The following is a 21625-nucleotide window of genomic DNA, read 5'->3' as shown; positions in this document are numbered from 1 at the left end:
CTAAATAGAAGTCCTTTCCTTCTATCAGAGAATTTCTCTGATAAATTTTCCAATGAAAATCGAAAGTTTTCGTGATGCACAATGTGATTCTCGTTCCATAATATTTAATCCAGTTAACGTTTTCTGTTTGTCTTATTCTTAATGATCTTCTATGTTCAACTGTTTCAAAAATTGAAATTGAAATACAGATAAAGACTTAAAAAGGTAATTTTCATGAAAATATTACAAATTTTCAAGCAAGTGTTTTCAGGTTTTTCAAAAAAAAATTCAAGTTTTTAGCAGGGTTTTTAGAAAAATGTGCAAGTTTTCAGCAGGTTTACAGTGATCTGGCAATCAGGTTTTTCAGGTCTTTTGTAAAAAATTCCGAGTTTTCCCGATTTTCGAAGTGGCACCACTGACATCAAGTCATCATATCCATTGTGACCGACATCCCAGCTGGCTGTGGCATGTCGTTTCTGCATGGCTCTCTGCTTAAACTAACTGGTTTAAGTGTTTATTACAAAAGTTTTCAGCCGTATTCGGCTACAACAGTTAAGTGTTGAAATCCGGTGATGTATCAAGTGTTACTTGAGGTGCTGAACAATCTATTGACTGGCTTTTATTCATCCAGTTCAACAATCAGCACTTACTTAGTTTTTGACCAGAGAGAAAGAACAGCAACGGCAAAACGATCAGCTGATTGTCATTTGGCGGGAATGCAGCAGCCCCACCTAATCGCCCACGGTGTTCCAGGTAATTTGTGGTTGGCTGCGCTGCGTTTGAATGTAATTCAAGGCAACAGAAGTTCTCTGCTCAATTCCAGGTCAGTTTTTAGACATTTTTTTGTGTCATCGCAATTTGACTTTTGAGAAGCGCCTCAAATCTTGACCCCCTTTCCAAATTGCAATCGTTTTGGCTTTTCCTTCCATTGATTATTGAGAAATTTTTGCAGATGATGCAGTTAAAGAATGACCTGAGTCCTTTTGTAAACTCATATGGCGCTCGTATTTCGCTCTTATTTCACCATTTTGGCGCCATTTCTGCTGCGATATTGTCATAGAGTGGGAAAGGGCAATAGCTGACATCACATTTGATCTGACTAAGAATACGGGCCTTTTTTCAGTTATAATTGGGGAGAGGTAAAAGATTAGCTGTTTCCTGCCGACTTCATTTCATTGATTTTTTGCACTTATAAAAACTTAAACTTAATAAAAATTTAAATAACATAATATTAATATTTAAAATATTAATTTAGATAAAATAATAAGTATAAAAAAATAATAATTTAATATGAATATTAAAATAAAAACTTGACTTGTGTAAACTTTTGTAGGTCACGGCAGTGAAATTGTCATTTTCTCATTTTCACGATAGACGTCTACTCTTTTAATAAACTATCAAATCAATTATTTAGAAGTAAAATTAGGCTAAAACAAATGGCCAGACGTGGTCAGGATGTAATAATATGGGGTTTTTAAACATTTGAATTATCAAATTGCTGGGCTATTTAAGTAAGTCACGCACCGCGGACACTTCACTTGAGCCATTTTTATTTTTGTTTTGTTTCACTGTCAATTTTATGGAAAATCAGTCTGTAAATTAGCATTGAGTTTTAAACCAACGATAAGTGTTTAATGGCCTTGCAATATTTGAAATTTTGTTTGTTTGTTTCTTTATTTTTTCTTGTGGTTCTCCATATGAAAAAGATCTTTTTTATTTGCCCCTTCTGGACGAAGAAAATTTCTTCAATCGTAAAACAGCATCTTTGTAATTCTCATCTGGATATTCTCGTTAATTCTATCATTTTCTATTTTACGCACATGCGGTTTGCAACAAGGCAACGTTTGGTGCTTTCCACTCGATTTCACTTCACTTTTACTCTTCTATTTTACCAGCTCAACCACTCGACGAATTTCAAAATGGTCGAATGAGTGGCATTCACCTTGGCTAAAGGGATAATGAATTGACAACACGGCGATTCAGTCACATTTTTGTATTTTTGAAAGGAAAAGTCAATCAGTCGGTGTGTTACAGCCAAGAAAGCGAGAAATTTTACAATTTTAGGGGTTAAAGATTTCGAGTATGAGACAATCGCCTTATTTTAATTTCACCGTCGACTAAGCGGATTGCATCGCCGGGAAATGAGTGCTTCGTCCAGTAGTTTTAGGATTTCGTTCTTGTTCTTTATTCTAGAATTCTTGCGTATAATAATGCGCGCATCTTTGCCGTCGGATACGACAGGAATTCCCAGTTGGATGAAGAGTCGAATTGCGTCGATTAAATTCGAGTCTGAATGGTTCGCACACAAAAAATGGAGCGCATTCTGTCCAAAGTTGTCCTTTTCATTCACATCAATTCCCAGTTGGATGAAGAGTCGAATTGCGTCGATTAAATTCGAGTTTGAATTGTTCTCACACAAATAATGGAGCGCATTCTTTCCAAAGTTGCTCTTTGCATGGACATCAATTCCCAGTTGGATAAAGAGTCGAATTGCGTCGGTTAAATTCGAGTTTGAATTGAAATAACACAAATAATGGAACGCATTCCATCCAGTGTTGTCCTTTGCATTGACATCAATTCCCAGTTGGATGAAGAGTCGAATTGCGTCGATTAAATTCGAGTTTGAATTGAATCGACACAAAAAATGGAGCGCATTCCATCCAATGTTGTCCTTTGCATTGACATCAATTCCCAGTTGGATGAAGAGTCGAATTGCGTCAATTAAATTCGAGTTTGAATTGAATCGACACAAAAAATGGAACGCATTCCATCCAGTGTTGTCCTTTGCATTGACATCAATTCCCAGTTGGATGAAGAGTCGAATTGCGTCAATTAAATTCGAGTTTGAATTGCTCCAACACAAAAAATGGAGCGCATTCTGTCCATTTTTGTCCTTTGCATTTACATCAATTCCCAGTTGGATTAAGAGTCGAATTGCGTCGATTAAATTCGAGTTTTCTGAATTGAATCGACACAATAAATGGAGCGCATTCCATCCACGGTTGTCCTTTGCATTGACATCAATTCCCAGTTGGATTAAGTCGTTGATTTTTTCTATTAGACCAGACGAAAAGGCACATAGATCACGCAATTCTTCTTCTTTTTTAATGAGCTAGATTGAACAAATTTATGATTAGGTTGTTGCTTCCTTATTTAGGACATAATATGTAATATTACCTTATTGTTGATGGATTCCAGTTGTTCGACGACTTCTTTCGAAGTTATTCTTTTTTTCGGGTCGTGTTCCAACATTTTCATTAGTAAGTCATTCTCATAATATTTGCGCAATTTACCATCAATTTCTATAATAAAGCAACAAACTCTTTATTAATAAAAATAAAAAGGGTATGGAATTAAATTGGGAATTACTTTGCATATTCACCGGATTTTTTTCAATTATGTTGTCGTGAATTTCTTTTTCGCTGGAACCGTAAAGATGTTCTCCCTTCAAGAAAAGATAACCGAAAACGAGTCCCAGGACAAACACATCGCTTTGAACGGTGCCCCAAAACTTTTCCTGTTCCGCCTTTTCTCCGTTGATGAGTTTTTTCAGCACTTCCGGTGCGTACCAAGTTCTGGTTCCTTTCACTCCAGACCACGAGTGTAATCCCTTTTCATTGACGGATTTGGCCAGTCCAAAATCAGACCATTTGAGTATTATCTCTTCATTTTTGGCAGGACTTTTCACGATGAGGATGTTACACGGTTTAATGTCTCGATGAATTAATTTCTTTGAATGGATGTGTTCGAGTCCTGAAGCTAATTGGGAAAAAACTACGATTTGACGTGGCATAGGTCCTTCGTATTTCTGGGGATCATCCGACTCCAAAAACAGTTGATCTAAAGAAGCGACACATAATTCCAATGCGTAGTACCTTGAACACATTAACGAAAACAAAAAATCAATTTTGAAATATATTGTTATTTCAAACGATAAAAAATATGTTACATAAAGTCGTTGTCCTTTTCAAAGTGAAGAAGTTTGACGATGTTTGGATGTTCTAACTTGAGCATTGCTTCTTCTTCTCTTTTGTCGACATGATGTAATTGAACTCTTTTTACTGCGACTTCACGACCTCCGAACTTGCCTTTTAACACCGTACCAAAGGCACCTTGCCCCAGTAGAACATCGCGGTCGAACCAAATTTTCATTTCCTTCTTATCTTTGTTACGCAAATAAAATAACGCATCCCATCCGTTGTTGTCCTCTGTCATCAGATCCAATCCGAGCTTGGTGAAAATTTTTATTGCGTCGTTTAAATTTTGGCTTGCATTGTATCGACACAAATAATGAAGCGCATTTGATCCATCGTTGGTCGTTGCTTTCGCGTCGATTCCGAATTGAATCAAGATTTGAATTGCTTTAATTAAGTTTTGGCTTGAATGGTATCGACACAAAAAGTGAATTGCATTCAATCCATCGTTGTCCCTTGCATTCACGTCGGTTTTGTTTTCGATGAGAAGTTGAATAGCGTCGGTTAATTTTGGGCTGGAATAGTTTTGACACATAAGATGGAGCGCATTCCTTCCACCGTTGTCCTTTGCGTTCAGATTAATTCCAAACTGAATGAAGTTTTGAATATTTTCCGTTAAATCCAATCGATTGTCACGCCCACACAATTCAAGCAATTCTTTTTCTTTTCCAGTAATCTAAAGTGTATAAATTGAAATTTGTAAAGGTGGTTGTTTGACTAGCATTCAATTAGTTATACCTTATCTTTGATCGATTTTAATTGGTCGACCACTTGTGTTGATGTCATCCTTTTACCAGGGTCGTTTTCCAACATTTTTTTCAATAGGTCATTCTCGTAACAGTCGCGTAATTTGCCATCGATTTCTAAAATTGAGTTAAGATCTATTCATTAAAAAGAAAAAAGAAAAAAAGGGAATTCTTGTCTGTACGAGGAATTACTTTGCATGTTGATGGGATTCCCTTTAATTATGTTTTGGGAAATTTCATTTTCATTTTCCATTGAACCGTAGAGATGTTCGCCGTTCAAGAAAAGACTTCCGAAAACAATTCCTAGTGAAAAGACGTCGCTCTTGGCGGTCTCTTTGTAACTGTTTTCTTCTACGTCTCTTTTACGTTTTCTTGTTAATTGCAACTCTGGTGCTAACCACGCGTTATTTCCCCCGAGTTGATGTGTTTTTCCTTTTCCTCGTTCACTGACGTTTCTGGTCAGTTCAAACTTAGCCCATTTGAGAGTTGTCTCATCTTTGCCAGCAGATTCCACCGAGATCAGGACGTTTTCTGGTTGGATGTCTCCGTGAACTAAATTCTTGGAGTGGATGTGTTCGAGACCTAAAGCCAATTGAAGCAAAGCATCGATATGATGTGGCATCGGTCCGTTGTATTTTTTGGGATCATTCGGGTCTAGGAACAGCTGATCTAAAGAAGCGACACACGGTTCCAATTTATAGAAACTGGTAACGTGGTAATGAAAACAAAATCCAATCATTTTTTATGTAGAATTGCCGATAAAAAGAATAAGAAATATCTTACATGTAGTCGTCGTCATTTCCACAGCGAATATGTTTGACGATGTTTGGATGATTTAACTTTAGCATAGCTTCTTCTTTGTTGTTGTGGACACGATATTCCCTAACTCTTTCAACATCATCTACGAAATTTCTTTCAAACACCTGACCTAAGTGATCCTCCATTTTCTCAACACTCACAAAATAAAGGATCGGTAAATAGTTCCGCAATAAACAGTTGTCGAATGACGATGTTGCGATGGCTTCCTTCTAGTCCTATACGCAAATGGCCAACGCCCTAAGTTGATAACGTTTTATCTTCGAACAGCGCAATAAGATTTAATTTACTGGCCAGGTTTATCAGCAGGGAAAAGTGTTTCTTACACAACGATTCGAGATCAACGGCCAATAATGAAGAGCTTTCGATCCTATGAATAATTATGACATTTTCCATTTGCCATCATTGGCTCTAAAATATAAATAAAAAGTCTCGATTTTCTTTTCTTTGTTTTTATTAATTTAAAATTTTTTCTTGGTAATTTTCGGATGTGAAATATTTCCATTTTTGGTTACATAAATCATATTCGTTATCGTCGTATTACCATGTGCTTATCTACATGTAGTCATCAACGAATATGCGCCACTGCCCGATCAAGTATCCCCCCCCCTTTTTTTTCTATTTGTATGTTTTTTATTTTTATTTTTTTTACTGCTCCCCTAGACGTACTCCTATTTTAAGTTCATGATCTAACCTTCAGTTGTTTCCGTCAATTGCCTTTCGACAAAATGAACTGAATAAACCAGGTTAATTATTTCTTATGTAAGCCCCTCTTTTTGTAGTTCATTTCTACGCATTTTGAATTTTCTGCAAACAAACCAACATCAAGTGTTAACATTTTTCAAAAACCTGTTAATGTTAGCCCAACATATGAGGCAGTTGACTGGGAAAAACAAAGTTTTCAAATTATCAGCTGGGATTTTTCCGTTGGCTAATCCACTTATCTTGACGTGTGTTGACGCTGTTTGGCCCAATCTTTTAAACAGCAATTTTCAACTACGTACGAAATAGGGACTGATTTAAAGGCTTCAACGTGCAGTCGTGGAGGATGGACTGGACGTGGACGAACCGTTTGCCCATTTCAAATGGCAACGCTGGGCTGTCAATCAAACATGAAAGCAGGCTATGCATGAAAGAGTTGGATTTCCAAAATTGAAAGGGATTGGTCAGCTGGCACAAAAATAGACTTTTTAAGATTTAAACCTGATTCTATTTGACTCTATAGTATCTATCTTATAAATTTAGAGTCTTGATCACCCTTGCCTTGTTTTAATCTATTTTTTTAATTTAAAATTATTTCTTGGTGATTATTGGATGTGAAATATTTCCATTTTTGGTTATAGATGTATCCGTTATCGTCGTATTACCATGGAAACAATGAGCATATCTACTCATTTATTTTTTAAAATGCTTTTCTCCTAAGTAGGATACGTTTATTCTATTTTAAATTAACGATCTAACATTCCATTGATTCCGTCAATTGCGTTTCGAACAAACGAACTGAATTAACCAAGCTCGATCCGGCTCGACCAAGCTTATATTATTTCAAGCAGTAAGCAACCCCCTTTTTTTTAAATCGCTTCTACGCATTTTGAATTTGGTACAAAGAAATCGACAAAAGTATTTACATTTCTTTTTCAACCTGTTAATGGCAGCCCAATATCTGTGGCATTTGACTGGGAACGACAAAGTTTTGAAACAATCAGCCGGGATTTTTTCGTTGGCCAATCCACTTATCTTGACGTTTGTGTCGACGTTTTTTGGCCCAATCTTCGTTACAGCGATTTTTAAATGTTTACGAAATAGGGGCTGGTTTAAAGGCTACAACGTGGGTGGACCATTTGACAAGACGAATACCATAGGAGTTGGGCATCCGCCATTGTCTCCTACAGAAAGCCTTGCAGTTACGTGGCCATGTTACCAACTGCGACATGTCTGAATCTCATTCACCTTATTTGTTACCAATATTTTTGCCACCGCTGTTTCTTTATAAGATTTAAATTCGTGCTGGATGTTGAGCATGATGGAATTACGTTTTGTTCTTGTATTCTCCCCCCCATGTGTTTCCTAGTAAACAATAGCCTATTTCTCAAAACAAAACCAGAGTCATAGCATGGTGTAAAAGGGGGGGGGGGAGAATTATATTATATTTTTCCCTTTTACACCATGGTCATAGTCCATTTCCAACAAAACCAGAGTCATAGTCCATTTCCATGAGCCCATGATTTTTCTTGCCTTAACGGTGCAAGTTGGCAACGTTGCTAACGGGGCGTATTCTAGAGCTCGAAGTCGAAAAAGGAGATGTGTTGGATTATTGTGGCTCTTGTATGTTTATAAGGTTTTAGATGACTTTGATTTGGAATTAAATGTGTGGATTGGTAAAGAATGTGATTCACAATGTGTACAACTTACCTTCATAATGATTACTTAAAATGATATCATTTAGAAGTGGTTGGTTTTTGGATGCTAGTTGGATCGTGAGCGAGAAAAAGCCACGACCCGATCGCCATTTAAAATTGAAACATACGTGGGTGGCTTTGATACGGTCTGGCTGTTGCATCATGGCAGACTTATTGTTCTGTCCAAAGGTAGTTGTTTTTCTTTTATCAGTTTAATTTACTGTATTGTTTACTTGGTTTTTCTAGTTTTGTTTGCTAGCTGTTATTCGACAATTCTAGCCCGGCTTCTGTTTCCTACCTCTCATTTTCCATGTCACCCACTCACTTTATCCACCGTTTTCTGTTTTCTCGTTGCGTTTCGACTACGAGCTGAGCTTTTCCAATTGCTGCGAATTTTGGTTTACTGTTTGGATTATTAGGATTCGTTGCTGGAAGAAAAAGGCGCTCAGATCAAAAACACAGAACAAAACCATCTTGTTAGCACTTGTAGTGGAAAGCAAAGAATTCCCGCGTGAAATTCTGATCATTTAAATGCTATTTTGTGTTCTATGAATAATCTGTGTTCTTTGGAAATACAGATACTCTTACATGATTATATTTTCCAATCGAAATGATTAGACAGCGTTTCCATCCGGCCATTACATCGCATGTCGTCGATTGAAGAAAGAAGGTGTGGCACCAACCAAAAAATTTGAGGTAAATGAAATCAAAATTAGTTGTTCCGTACGTTGTTAAAATGCCTTCCATCTTCTTGTTCTAGAGTCGCCACAAAGAGGGATTGAACCAAGACGTCTCGTTTGAACGGACGTCCTGGAGGCATGTCCCTGTTTGCGTGCTCGCATCATCCGGATCCGTGCCATAACCCACAGCCACTTCAGAGAAATCCATTGGACGTTATCCATGTCGCTGAACAGCCAGTGGCAAACACTAGGGATCATCTTGCAACGCTACTATATGAAACAGGTAATAATGTGATAATCCAGTTAAAGATATGTTTCTCAGTTAGTATAGATGACTGGATCCTAGCACATCCACCAGATACCTTAATGGATGGTTTAAAAAAATTGTTTTATACACCAAAAGGAATATTGGTTGTTTCACTGTGCTGTTTGCAAAGGTTCAGCCCTTCCTGTTTGGATTTGCCTTTTGTTTTTTAAAAGAGTCAAACTCGAATTGGGTTTAGTTTAAGGAGATTTTGGATATAATGTTACCTTCTGTTTTTTTTTTTTTTTTTCTTTTAAGGTTTTTAGTGGTTCATTCCTGAATAGTATGTTTAGTACTACGGAAAAACTAAAAAAGGATTGTAGGAGAGATGACAGGACAGCGGTCGATTGTAGAGGTTTCTTTTACTTCTGCTATAGCAGTATTAACATTTTCTAAACTCACAATTAGTGGGAACCTGCCGCCCGACAATGAATCGTCCAAGTCCAAACTGGTAATTGTTTTCTGGATTCGATAGAGAAAACCTGTAATCCCCTGGATGTGGCTGGAAAGTTGTTGTCATTCTGTGGTATTGATGGCAGGAGTGCAAAAACCATAAACTAATCGCCTATTGTAAACAAAACGTCTGTCGATGGAAAATAGAAGAAACAAAAACAGTTTGTTCTTCGTATTTTGTAATTGGTAACCCAATTTTTGTGTTTTTCCTTCGTGAATTTGTTCGGTATCGTTGCAAAGGCAGTTGAACAGGCTTCAAACAATTGATAGGAGATGCAGATATACAATCTACACCCGTTTATTTCTATGTCCAAAAACAACGTCAACTGTCTACTGATACCGAGAAAATCCCCTTTGAAAGTGTAAAAGTCAACCAGATGGTGCGATGAACGAAACAGCGGGAATATTCACGACGTCCGTCAATGGGACCTATTTCTTTTCGTTCACGGGAACTGTCAACTTTGTATCGACTTCCGTTAGTTGAAAAACTTACAATGTTCAGTTGATATTGAATGACGTGGACGTCGGTTATGCGAAAATTGACGAAATTAACACTGCAGATTCCCACAACGATTCCTTGCACTTGGAAGCGATGCTCGTTTTGACAAGGGGCGATAAAATCTGGCCCAAGTCTATTCAGCCACCCGGCATCTCACTGGAGGGTTACGATTATAGGCCTATTCATTTTACGAGCATGTTGATGTCAGAGAAAATTTTCTCCGCTGCTTAATTGTTGATTATTGCGAAAGTCATTCTGTAATGGGAGAAAATCAAATAAAATGTCTCATCAGTCCGTTTGTTGCGATTCCACATTTCGTTCTCTTTAGGAAACGGTCTTCCGGTTAGGGACTATGCCTTTCACCTCAACGATATACTGAAAACTATGGTAGTCCAAGGCTTTGATGATGATTTGATTATAAATTGATGCAATCGATCGAACTCAGACACGATTGATCGGGTGTAGTTGATTACTCTGAATATGAATACAAGAAATCGGTGCGTATAACCCGATTTAAAACCCCGAGAGAACCCCTTTCTACCACGCTTACCTTGATTTTTACCTCGATTCCTCACCTGAAACTTGGTTATTCTTCACTGTCCCATGTGGCGAATTAATTTTTTTCGATTGAAGTACAAGGTTAATAAACAAGCTAACATTTTTCCTTTGATGACGCTACCCGGGAAAATTTTAACTTTTTAAATAGGAGAGTTCAACATCGTCGTAGGCTCCTAGTTGCCATATCCTATCTTTTCAGAGGCAACAACAATGACGAAAATACAAGCGACTACAGTGTCATCGCGTGGTGGAAAAATAAAGCTTGTACTTGCTGCCTGTCGATCATGGAAGAGAACTTATATAAAGCTCTGCACCACAAGTTGAATTCTTTTCGACGTTGATCGTCGGCACTGCTGGTTGTAAGTATCCACGTTGTCGTATTTTAATTTTCTTTCAGATTTTTGTTAATACTTTTTTTTTTACCAGAATGCGGTTGTCAAAATTCTTACGTTTTATCATTAGTTATTATTTAAGTTACCGCATTTGTGTTCAGTTAACAAACTAAAAAATTCCTTTCTAGGTAGCATGACTAGATGATCCCAGTTTGCATTTCGACAGATCGCATAGTGTTGGCTTAGGAAGTCAAAGTAACTTAAATTTTAAGATTGTGCTGGGCATATTCACTCAAAATTAATTACGCTTGGCTTTTAAAATCTACACTTGACAAGTTATTTTGCAAACATGTGGTCATGGCAAGGTGGCTACTGTGTTTTAGGTGATACGGTAGTCGAGATTGAATTGTGAAATCCAGTTATTGGTAAGAGTAAGTTTCTTGTTATGTGTGTAATTTAATAATTTTGATAATTGTTTCAAAGTAGGTGGAATTAAGATATCTAGGCATTTAACGGAGTTTTCTGATGGTTTGTTCTGCTGTCCATGAGGCTGCACTGTACAATGGAATTCTAGTGGTAGTGAGTTTCTTAAACATTGCAAATAGTGATTGAAGGTGAAAATTTTTTTTCTATTGTCAGCTACTTGTTGCCAAAGCAGTTTGGGCTACCCTATCTGTACTTTGTGATTGTGGCATGATGGAATTCAAATATGAATTTGACCAGTGCTTGGTGGTGATGCAGCTTGATGACGTGCTACTCCACATGGAAAGTACCATTAAATATTTAAAAACAAAATTTATGTACGTTAACAAAATACTTTGAAAAAGAACAAGTGAGGATTTCAATCATTAATTCAGTAAGTATATAAGGATATTTTCTATAAAGCCATTTTCTTCCAGGTTTGCAGAAGTTGTGCTTGTGAGTGAAAGTTCTTCTTTTCACTGTGGTTATTTGGTGGTGGTAAGAATGCTGGCAGGGAAGTTTTCATTGTTTCCGTAAGCCTATGTTAATTCTCGATTCTTTTCAGAGTTAGCCTGTTGCTTCATGGACCATTTTTCTTGACTGTTATATTAGTTTGCTACTGTAGTTCACTCTTTGCTTGATTGTTTTTTTAGTTTCTGTTAATAATAGACTGGTTTCCCAATCTGTGGTTCACTGTTGTGGATATTAAAATTTAAGCTGAATGTTTTAGAATGATCTATTGGTTGTCACTTAGATAGCTTAATTGGCATTTGGACAAAGCGCAATGTGCTTGCTTGTCTTGATCACATTGTCTTATCCTGTGGTGGTTTTCTTTGGGTGAGTTAAATACTATATGATATTTTAAGGTGTGATTAACTCTTATTTAATTCTATCCTAAAGTTTGGCATGTTTTACAAAACCGATTATTCATGTGTTATGAATTGAGAAATTTCCTTTCTACGTATTCCATGTGATAACTTTTTATAGGTAGAATAATTATATAACTTGGTTTTGACAAGGTCTGTGAAGCTTGTTTGCCCTTTCGATTTTGTTACATGCCGTGGTGGTGAGTTTTATGTGAATTTTTTCATGTGTTGATTATGCATTTGCGTTGTTACCAGATATTCGCTGTTCCTGCTTGGTGGTCATTGAATGAGAATTTTTTGTCAGTTGTGGGAATTGATTTTCTTTTTATGGTCTTAGATCTGTAGGTACTACTTGGGTTGTCCTCGTGTGGACATCGCACAAATGTGGGGTAAGGGGAATGTTGGTGCTCAGATTGGGTAAGCAATGTTAAGTTCGCTAATTTTAATAGATTTGAAATTTTTTTAGGATGACCATTTGACTTGGTTGATAATTGGGATAACATGGTGCTATGTCATCCTCTTGACAGTGGCTGGTGTTATGTTCTGACAATTGAAGTATCCACGAAGTAACCGAGTAGTTTTACATGGTAAATTTGGAATTAGTTAATTTGTTGGAAGTTATTTATTTGTGGTTAATCATTAAATTTCTTTTTTTACTGTTTGATATGTGTGTACTTGGCATCCGTCTTAGTCGAAGAGTTCGACAAAATGGGACTGACGTGTTAGATGTAGAAATATATCCTTAATGTTGAAGACGATTCTGAAGATATTCTTTTAGTAAAATTAACAGTACATCCTTGTCATATTCTTTGGCCCTGTTTTACTTCACTTGTGATAAGCCTGTGTTGTGGCAGGCCGTTCGGTGGTTATAAGAGAAATACTTGGGAGTGATGTCCGTTGTATGGACATGATGTGTACTCCATTTGTAATGTTATCAGGGGGATGAAGGGTCCAAGTTCAATGCAATCAGCGTGGAAAGAGTATTTTCACATGATAGAATTTATGTAAAAATGTTAATGTGGAAATTTCTTTATTTGTAAAGTCTCATGTTGTATTATGTGTTGGAAAAAATCCCTGATAATCGACACACCACACTTATTTCTTGTTAATAACTTGTTTTTTAAATGTATATCGAATTGATAATAAACATAATTTCAAATATAATTTTCTGTGTTTTATATATTTTACATGAAATTATTTTTCAATAATGAATTATTGTAATATTTATTTTCTGAAAAATTTTCCCGGTAAATTTTTTTGGGGGAATTTTTCCCGGTGGAATATTTTTCCGGAAAATTTTTTTGCCAAAATTTTTCCCGGTGGAATATTTTGCCGGAAAATTTTTTTGCCAAAATTTTTCTTCCTCCATAATTTTTCTTTTAAAATACCAATTTAAGCAAAAATAACAAATTTATTGCCAAATTGTCTATGTGGGAGTAGATCCCTAGACTTTAAACTTACCGTGCCAGTGTTCTACCACTGAGCTACTACTCACATATTTTTATGTTTTTTTCTTCCTCATAAGGCAAAACCAACCTAGAGCCTAAAATTTTTCTTTTAGCGTTGACTTGAGGATTCACGGGTCATTCATGGCACAACGGACGGACGATGGCCTGGGAACTTGACAGTGAATCCCCCAGATCATTGTCCCCACTCCAAGTGGTGGCGTGGTGGTCTGGGGAACCAACCCGGCTCAGCTGCCCTGGGAACTTGACGGTGCATCTCCTAGATCCATGCCCAACTACCCCACTCCATGTGGCCACGTGATGGTCTGGCGAACACGGCTAAGCAGCTAAGCTGCTTTGGCAACTCGACGATGTATTGCTTGAATCTCTGCCAGTACCCCCACTCCAAGTGGCCATGTGGTTAGCTACACGTCAGGAATATTAAAGGACAACCCTCTTTGTGATTGAAAGACTTGGAACATTTGGAATGTAAAATGCTTCAGCATACTATGGTCAAATACTATTACACATAGACACTGTGAAAACTAATGGAAAATTATTTCAAGTAAGATGATCAAATATATTTTGTTGTAACAGCTAATGGCGATAACAACAATATTTAGAGCAATTCACAACATTTGTTCGAATCACAATATCACATTGACACAATCATATTTCAGCCGAAAACAATTGAGTAACTAAAGTAAAAAATAATTAATGACTTGTCAATCAACTTCTCCAGCGTCATCTATCGGGAATTTATTGATGTAATGAAACACAATGAGCCGGCATTACTGACACGCATCCTACGGAAATTGTACAATTTTTACGATATTAGTTTAATGGCAACGGATCGTTGTCATTGATTTCAGGTCCTGCAATCATTTCCCGATTGATGTTAAATCGACAAAAGTATATTTTAACAATCACGTTCAACGAAGAATTTCAATGGAATGACTATCAGATTTTCGTTTAATTAGCTCGCTTCTCCTGTCTTCGTGTTCTTGATGCTGCTCTAGACCAATTTTTGAATTCCCTGAAATGACACTGCAATCCTAACATTTCAGAAACAGAGGGCATTTACTTACTATGATTTAGTTTTTTCTACGGATTAAACGACCAAGATTTTTTTGTTTAGTATAGAACTAAGATAAGCTGATAACAGATGGCGTTCTCCAGTTGATAGCAATACGAAAACAAAACCGACGAACTGTTGGGACATTCAGCGAAAACAAGAGAAAGAACAATATAACATTTCTGTTGGATGAAACGAAGGCAAAAACGATAGAAACCCAAAGAAAATTTACAAGTATATTTAAAAATTACATTAATTTGTCATGAAAACAATCACTATGGCCCATGGTAAACAAATAACATTCAGTCGCACGTTTGTTGAGCACAAAGGGCAGCAAAAATGGCGCCAAAATATGGAAAGATGACAATAGAAGAAAATACATATATAAAATAAAGGCGGGTATGATAGTCGTATCTGAGCAACGATTCATCAAATGCATTGTTTTACTACATTTTAGGGGAGTTGGCCTCTTCAAAAATTAAAGGAAAACGGAAACGATTGCAATAACAAATCTCAAAGACTGGGAGTCGTCAAGGTTTCAGGGGTTTCCCTATACTCACAGTGCAATTACACATGCAAACAAAAGAGACGAAATGTCTAAAGACTCACCAGGAAGTGGAATAGAGAATTTCTTTTATTTAAACACAGCATACATCAATACCACGGAATGGCAATCAGCTGATAGTTTTGCCATTTCGTTTACTTTTTTCACTTGTTAATAAAAACTAACATGGTGCACTAGGTGAAGGAGCATTAGGCTCGTCCACAGACTGTTCAGCACCAATCCATCAACGACGTAATTCACACATTTTTTTCTCACTATTAATGCAGCAACTGATAAGACACATGACTGTCACAATGAAAAGAAAACGCCAGCACAAAGAATCGTCACGACCATGAAAACGCAGCAAGTCGAGATCACCACCTTGAATGACCTTATGTTTTCTTCTGTCCGTAAATGTAAGACACACCAACAGCGATGCCAAATTTATTGCTTTTAGACTCTATTAAAACAAAATTAATAAACCTGATTCAAATGTAATTTATTGATATTTCGTTACATAAACGCCTTACCTTTCATGGTAGAGAGGTAGACTACTTTCTAATTTGGAACGATCTGTTTTGTTGTTGTCGCCACGCCATCTATAGTTGATTTTTAGAAACACGAAAATAAACCCGCGCAAGTTTCAAAATCGGTTTTACGTTGGTCCGTGACAGGATCAGTGACAAAAAACATCTGATCAATTAGTTACAAATTATGCCAAGAAAAGAATTTATATAAAACTAGAATTATGGTATCAGTTACGAGATGAAAAAAATAAAAATAAATACAAAACATGTCCGTCTCAACGATCTACTTTTTAAACAAAAAAAAACAAAAAACAAAAAACAGCATGAACTCACCATCAACCACGCTCATTTTGGTCCGAAGCGGCAAAATGACATCATTTCGTAATCACTTGTTGTTCTAGTAAGTATTATCCAGATATATCTGTGATTTACCGAACGATTACAAGAGCGATTTTACGAGTAATTTAACAAAGTTCTTTCAGTGCATCTTTTTATCAAGATTTCCTATTCCATTTGATATCCATCCGTCCATCCATCGGGTGAAAACACCCCTGTTTCCATCCCCAAAGCCTCTTCCTGGAAAGAAACGGGAATTTCTTCATGTGAAAACTTGCGTGCCCAGTCACCCCGTTGTGTTCAAGCCGGTTAAGATCCAGTCTGCGTCATCACCTGTGGCGACCATCACAAACGCAATTGCATTCAAATTTGGATTCCATTCGCGAATTCCGGTCAGAAATCACGGAAAGCCGTTTAAAAAGGAGAGCCCTGCTGATCCTCTTCCGGATTTGGCCTGTCACCTCGTTCCTAACTGTCGTCCCGAAGCTTCACTGAACGATTTCCTATTGATTCCGTATGATAGGATTGACATCAAATCTGCTGATGAAGGACTCCTTGTCTAGTCACAAGAGATCGTGTGGGACCCTGAAGAAGAGGAGGAATTGAAACAGTTTGAAATGATTGAACCTTCCATTCGTAATGAATACGTGCCTGTCCTTGTAACGTCCCTGAAGAACAACTCCATTGACATCGTTTCCAGGCGTCCATGGTTTCGGCGGAACAGCTGAGTATCAAATTCCAGAGGGGCAAAGAAGATGAAGGCTCAGCAGGAGGCGAGAAAGGCGCTACAAGAAGCTCGACTTGCTCATTGGTTTCAGCTGGAAGATACAGAGGCTGTTGATGGGATGCCCATTTCTACAACAAGCGTGGAAATTTCTTCAGCTTGTCCATTTCTTACAGTAATTCACTACGATTTAATAAAACAGGGAAGAAACAAATAAATCTTCGGATAGGCAAAGCGGCTCCAGGTCACAACAAACGCAAGCTAATAGACGATCATTTAAACGGGCGTCTCGCTAATCGAAAAATCACGAAGAACAGCCGAAGAAAATGTAGGATGAAAACAAAAGACTAATCTTGGCATTGGAAAACGAACCGAGGTGTACCGTGTCCCGCGTTCGATTAACGATGCAAAAAAGAGAAATTCGCTGTCCGTTTGGAAACATAGAAAGAAAGATCTGGGCTTCTGCCTGCTTCATCATTTAATCACATTTTGTCCTTGCAGCACCTGTAAAGCAAGAAACAATGGCATTAAACTGTATCCAACCACAATAACAACAAATTAAAGCTCAATACCTTAATTTTCCATTTGTTTAAGATGAATAGATGATGGATGGACAGAATCATCGGCAACCTTCGGGAAGGCTATGCAAGTTTACCGCATCCACTACGATCCTTGGATTCACAGTTACAAAGAGTTGCAATGTAAAAAGGTTCATTTGACTTCCCTGTTCATGAAGTGACCTAGAATGGTCTCACAAAAAGGCTTCAATACAATAATTATTAAGGTAGATGTTCAGCTAATAGACTTAGAACGTACGTAAAACAAGTGGCATTAAATTCAGATCAGAATTTTAGAAACCAATAGTTAGAAATTAAATTATTTTGTTAAATGTTGATTGATTGTTCAACTTATGATCTCACAGACTGAAACTTGTCAAAGACAACACTTACGTGCGGCATCTCTGTTGTTTTCGCTATTCTTGCGATGACGTGTGGACTGGTGGATGCCGATTGTTGCTACAAGCAAACCGATTGCTGTTGTCTGGATGGAACAGCTGGAATTCCGTACTGCGGGGTTGGATGATGCAACGTCTTGGTCTGCAACTGCAAAGGCCTTTGTCATCAGGGAACCGAAGTGGGTATAGCATCGTTGAATAACGCCACTGGCCCTAATGCGAAGGTTAAAATGAGACTGGATACCGTTGCAATAGAGAATTCCATGGGATGGGAGCTCTCCTATTTAGTGGCTCAAACCATGAATTTAATCAGCCAAAGACGATTCTAGCTGAGTAATCCAGCCCAATCAATCTGCCGCTAATAACGAAGAAAATTTCTCTTCTGGTTTTGTCTAAATAGAATTAAGCAAAAAACAAACAAAGAATACAATTACGTTTTACCCACTTGCTCAGACTTCTAAATTGACCAGCGTTATTTGAATTAACTTATCTTTGTATTTCTTTCTATTTTAAATTCCCTTTCACGTGATTCAGATAATAGCAGGCGTAAAGTATTTCGAACGCCAAATGAAACCCAATTGTCGTCAACTGCTAAATAACGAATTTCGTAATATTCTGCGAATTTAAAAACGATGGAAACAATATGCGGAACAAATTAAAATGAAAAAATGAAGATTAAGTTAACAATAGTGTTTAATTTTCGTGTTACCATTTTAATTAGAAGAAGAATCGATGAACGTTGATTGTGAAATCCCGGTCTAAAGCTATTTATCGTGTGGAGTTGGTTGGTCAAAATATTCACGAATATTTCTCTGGATTGAGCAAATCTCGTTGAAAGCTCCACCAAACTTGTCGCCAGTTTTTCTTCAGATTAATCTTTCCACATCTCCGAAAGTCTTTCACGAGTCTCTTTCCAGAACATCTTCGATGATTATCGCTAAAGTCGTCGTCCCAAGCGTGTCTGCCAGTCTTTTAACGAGCACCAGACTTTGGTGAAGGCTGTTCATCTAAAATCAAAACAAGAGTCAATTACCAAAATGACCAATTTGGTGCAAAAATTAATGACCTGCCCGTTCAACGTACTCACCACGAAACTTCCAAAAGGTGTTGAAGTAGGAAAACAGAGTTCTATTCAGTTCGTCGAGAAAGACACAGAACAAGTTCAGGAATCAAACTTGTTTCAAAAAGGATATGGCTAGTCACACGTTTTGCAGGGGAATTTAGACGCACATCTTGCTGCTGTGATTCATCATGAAGTTGAATCGCATTAACAGTCTCTTCCTGGATTTATTCTGCACAGAAAAAGAACAACAATCAAGATAATTTGCTACGCAAGACCTTCAAAACAACGCGAACAACATAAAGAATTTAAACGATAGTTACATATTTTTGAGTTCCAATGACTCCGGACGAGACACGTTCGCTTCCAGTTGAACATTTTAAGCCATCGGAACTGCCTTGGAATTCTGACTCTAATGCAAATGATAAAACAAGAACAATTAGGTTTGTGTGCCTGTTGAAACAACTTTTTTTTTCGTGGTTTGTTTGCATTCAGTTTGTTAGTTGAAAAGTTGAATGGCACTCGATGCAACAAGGAGAAAATTTTATGATGACATTTTCCATTTTTCTAGATGCCTTTTATTTCTCGATTAACTTGTTTTTACAGGAAATCTGGGGTCTTGTTGGTCAAGTCAATTGAACTCTCCACCAGCCCTAACAAACATTCATCGAATTCTGAACTCTTATCTCCGTTTAAAGGTGTAGCAGAATCTCTTCGATGTCCTTCTGGGAAAATTTGAGGGCACGCCACTTCATTTGGGCTGGAAGGCGCTGATCGGGAGTCTCCAGTCATTCCAGTAATCAGTTACCAGATGGCTTTATTTAACCTTGTAATTAACGCATTCATATTTCAAGGCATCCAGCTGAAACTTGTGCGCAGCAACGTAGATTTCGGGTTCCATCTTCGCCATCTTGTCCAAGGGTACTTTACCCGTGTAGATAAAACGCAAGACTTCCTGGAACACGTCAGGATCGACGTCTTTGACTTCCACACGCGTTGACGATTCACCTGGTGTCTTAAACAAAGCGGCTAAAACTGGGCTTCTGGAAGCAATGACCGTCTTGTGGACTTGGAATTCGCGGCCTCCGACAACAAGTGTAACATCACTTAAATTCATCTTTTTAAAGAGTTCTTCGATCGAGTTCTTTTTCTTCCTGCGGCGTATCTTTTTCTTTTTAGGTGGAACTTGCAGATCAAGTTGAGGTACGACGGTTTCGACATCCCGTGAAGCTCCTGGACAAGAGAATACGCCCGAGCCAGTTTCTTTCGACATCCACATTTCAATTTCGCAATGGATACTGAAACTTCCATCTTTCTGGAGGCATTCGTTAAGAGTTTTTTTGTCCAGATGAAGAACTTCATGATTTACTTTGGAACCTTTCGGTAAAACAGTCACTTTCGGGAGCAGCATCTCGCGTTTGATGTTTAAGAGCGACACTTTGACACGAACAGGTTCGTCCAAAACAGCAAGATCCGAGTGCGGCGTGTACGACTCCAGCAGAATTCTGAAGCCAGGACTATCTTCACAAAATGTTAATGTCCACTTCATACAGGGATTTCTTTTAGATGGGAAAAAAGACGTGGACGGAGATCCAAAAATTTCATTCAAGGATTCAAAACAAGCAACTCGAACGTTCCATTCGAAATCGACTTTATCGATTTCATACTCGGTACTACACAAATTTTGGGACTTCAAAGGCTTAACTGGTTCACTAGATGATGTTTTCTTTGCAACTTGGTTCATTGCTGATTGAGAAGAATCAGCAAGTGACTTGCTGAACGTCATCCAAGTGAAATGTTCAACTATTCGCTTTGAAGAGCAGAAGACGAATGAAGACGTTTGTGAGAAAGTGAGGGCTAGAAAGGTTCAAATTGTTGTGCACATGTAGGGAGAAAAATAGAAGAAGGATCCAAGTACGTGGCAAATGTTTGGAAAACGATGAATTTACACAGAATAAAGGCAAAAACAACTAGGGAATAAAAACATTTTAGCATCTGTCAATAGGGGAATAGCAGGAGAACAGAAAGAAAAAGATTAAGAGGTTATAAACAGCAGTCACCACTGTTACAAGTAATGAGACATGAAAGAAACTCTGATTCTAGGAAAGACATTTACTACGTGGCACAAACATCATGGCCTTGACCTCGTTGCTAACAAATTTTTTCTCTTGAAATACCCCACATTTACCTTTGCTTGAATGATGATCACTTTCAACGGCGTAGAACTAATGAAACTGCATCACATGGAATGTGAAATTAACTCAGAAAGTGAACAAACAATCGAAGGGAAGCACCAGAACTAAATGAACTTATCAACCCTAACCTCCGTTCAAACTGCTGACAATTTAAGGGGAGGGGCTAGCAACGGTCGGCCAGTTTGGATTTTCTTTCTTACCTTTCCCTTTTTCCTAACGCATCCGAGAGAAACCAAATCTGCCACCTGTTTGCCTCGGGTAATTCTCTTGATATCATTGGCCTATCCGTGAGACAAATAAATGCCAACCGCCTCCGCCGACATCGTTTCATCCGTCTTTCCTACATGAATTAACAGCGGCGGATGAATTACTTTGAGAAGCGAATTACAAGAGAAGCGAAACGCCTGAAATAATCAACTGCTTACTTTTTCAAATGCATCGCTGGATGCGGCTGGGCGGCGAGTGCAAGCAGCTCCAAGCAATTGTCGGCGGACATCCTCTTCATCAAATGAGTTTCGTACTCGGCTTTCAACTGATCCAGCAAATACTTGTCCGCCACCGCCAAAACCCCGACTGCCATTTTGTCCAGCGTTCCAGAAGACATCTGGCCAGTGTACACGTAACGAAGGACTTCTTGGAAAACGTCAGGATCGACGTCTTGGATGTCTACGTTGCTCAACAATTTCTCTGCTGTTT

The 21625-nt window shown here is 37.9% G+C and overlaps 2 protein-coding genes and 4 long non-coding RNA genes across 21 annotated transcripts; 2 read left to right on the top strand and 4 right to left on the bottom strand.

The window, feature by feature from the left end:
• The first annotated feature begins 393 nt into the window (after positions 1-393).
• LOC123468022 lies at positions 394-9512 on the top strand. Of its 5 annotated transcripts, XR_006642046.1 has the most exons (6): positions 394-802; positions 7322-7893; positions 7962-8103; positions 8161-8610; positions 8675-8877; positions 9157-9512. It is a non-coding gene; the product is annotated as an uncharacterized LOC123468022 (long non-coding RNA). The 5 variants fall into 5 exon arrangements; XR_006642048.1 differs by lacking the exon at positions 7322-7893 and having other exon boundaries at positions 404-802; XR_006642047.1 differs by lacking the exon at positions 394-802 and having other exon boundaries at positions 7717-7893; positions 7965-8103.
• Positions 1958-5944, bottom strand: LOC116920209. 3 transcript variants are annotated; one of them, XM_045167706.1, is made up of 8 exons: positions 5483-5944; positions 4892-5403; positions 4692-4834; positions 3929-4629; positions 3349-3854; positions 3157-3281; positions 2572-3091; positions 1958-2238 (listed from the first exon to the last, which is right to left on the bottom strand). In XM_045167706.1, the coding sequence occupies exons 1-8, from the start codon at positions 5641-5643 to the stop codon at positions 2087-2089; spliced, it is 2820 nt and encodes a 939-aa protein (XP_045023641.1). In that variant the 5' UTR covers positions 5644-5944; the 3' UTR covers positions 1958-2086. The 3 variants fall into 3 exon arrangements, with proteins under 3 accessions (XP_045023641.1, XP_045023639.1, XP_045023640.1); XM_045167704.1 differs by having other exon boundaries at positions 1958-3091; XM_045167705.1 differs by having other exon boundaries at positions 1958-3091; positions 4692-4816; positions 5483-5723.
• A 1204-nt stretch (positions 9513-10716) lies between the features above and the next one.
• LOC123468023 lies at positions 10717-13232 on the top strand. Of its 8 annotated transcripts, none has more exons than XR_006642056.1 (6): positions 10728-10767; positions 10835-10869; positions 10929-11165; positions 11224-11319; positions 11380-11572; positions 11640-11886. It is a non-coding gene; the product is annotated as an uncharacterized LOC123468023 (long non-coding RNA). The 8 variants fall into 8 exon arrangements; XR_006642054.1 differs by lacking the exon at positions 10728-10767 and adding exons at positions 12535-12655; positions 12760-13232 and having other exon boundaries at positions 10774-11165; positions 11640-12457; XR_006642052.1 differs by lacking the exon at positions 10835-10869 and having other exon boundaries at positions 10717-10767.
• A 1578-nt stretch (positions 13233-14810) lies between these two features.
• Positions 14811-15368, bottom strand: LOC123468030. Its single transcript, XR_006642065.1, has 2 exons — positions 15198-15368; positions 14811-15138 (listed from the first exon to the last, which is right to left on the bottom strand). It is a non-coding gene; the product is annotated as an uncharacterized LOC123468030 (long non-coding RNA).
• Positions 15369-15404: 36 nt separating this feature from the next.
• Positions 15405-16580, bottom strand: LOC123468028. Its single transcript, XR_006642063.1, has 3 exons — positions 15993-16580; positions 15663-15731; positions 15405-15592 (listed from the first exon to the last, which is right to left on the bottom strand). It is a non-coding gene; the product is annotated as an uncharacterized LOC123468028 (long non-coding RNA).
• A 71-nt stretch (positions 16581-16651) lies between these two features.
• On the bottom strand, positions 16652-21185 carry LOC116920409 (speckle-type POZ protein-like). Of its 3 annotated transcripts, XR_006642062.1 has the most exons (7): positions 20923-21185; positions 19058-19146; positions 18741-18966; positions 18384-18681; positions 17292-18289; positions 17102-17223; positions 16652-16902 (listed from the first exon to the last, which is right to left on the bottom strand). XR_006642062.1 is itself a non-coding variant. In XM_045167728.1 (3 exons), exon 1 carries the CDS (start codon positions 20518-20520, stop codon positions 19552-19554), a length of 969 nt encoding a protein of 322 aa, XP_045023663.1. In that variant the 5' UTR covers positions 20521-20914; the 3' UTR covers positions 18491-18681; positions 18741-18966; positions 19058-19551. The 3 variants fall into 3 exon arrangements, 2 of the variants coding, with proteins under 2 accessions (XP_045023663.1, XP_045023664.1); XM_045167728.1 differs by lacking the exons at positions 16652-16902; positions 17102-17223; positions 17292-18289; positions 20923-21185 and having other exon boundaries at positions 18491-18681; positions 19058-20914; XM_045167729.1 differs by lacking the exons at positions 16652-16902; positions 17102-17223; positions 17292-18289; positions 20923-21185 and having other exon boundaries at positions 18491-18681; positions 18762-18966; positions 19058-20914.
• Positions 21186-21625: the final 440 nt, after the last annotated feature.

This window comes from Daphnia magna, unplaced genomic scaffold (assembly GCF_020631705.1).
Source record: "Daphnia magna isolate NIES unplaced genomic scaffold, ASM2063170v1.1 Dm_contigs265, whole genome shotgun sequence".
Classification (NCBI taxonomy): domain Eukaryota; kingdom Metazoa; phylum Arthropoda; class Branchiopoda; order Diplostraca; family Daphniidae; genus Daphnia; species Daphnia magna.
The sequence above is the reverse complement of the archived record's forward strand: the minus strand, read 5'-3'. Positions and strand labels throughout refer to the sequence as shown.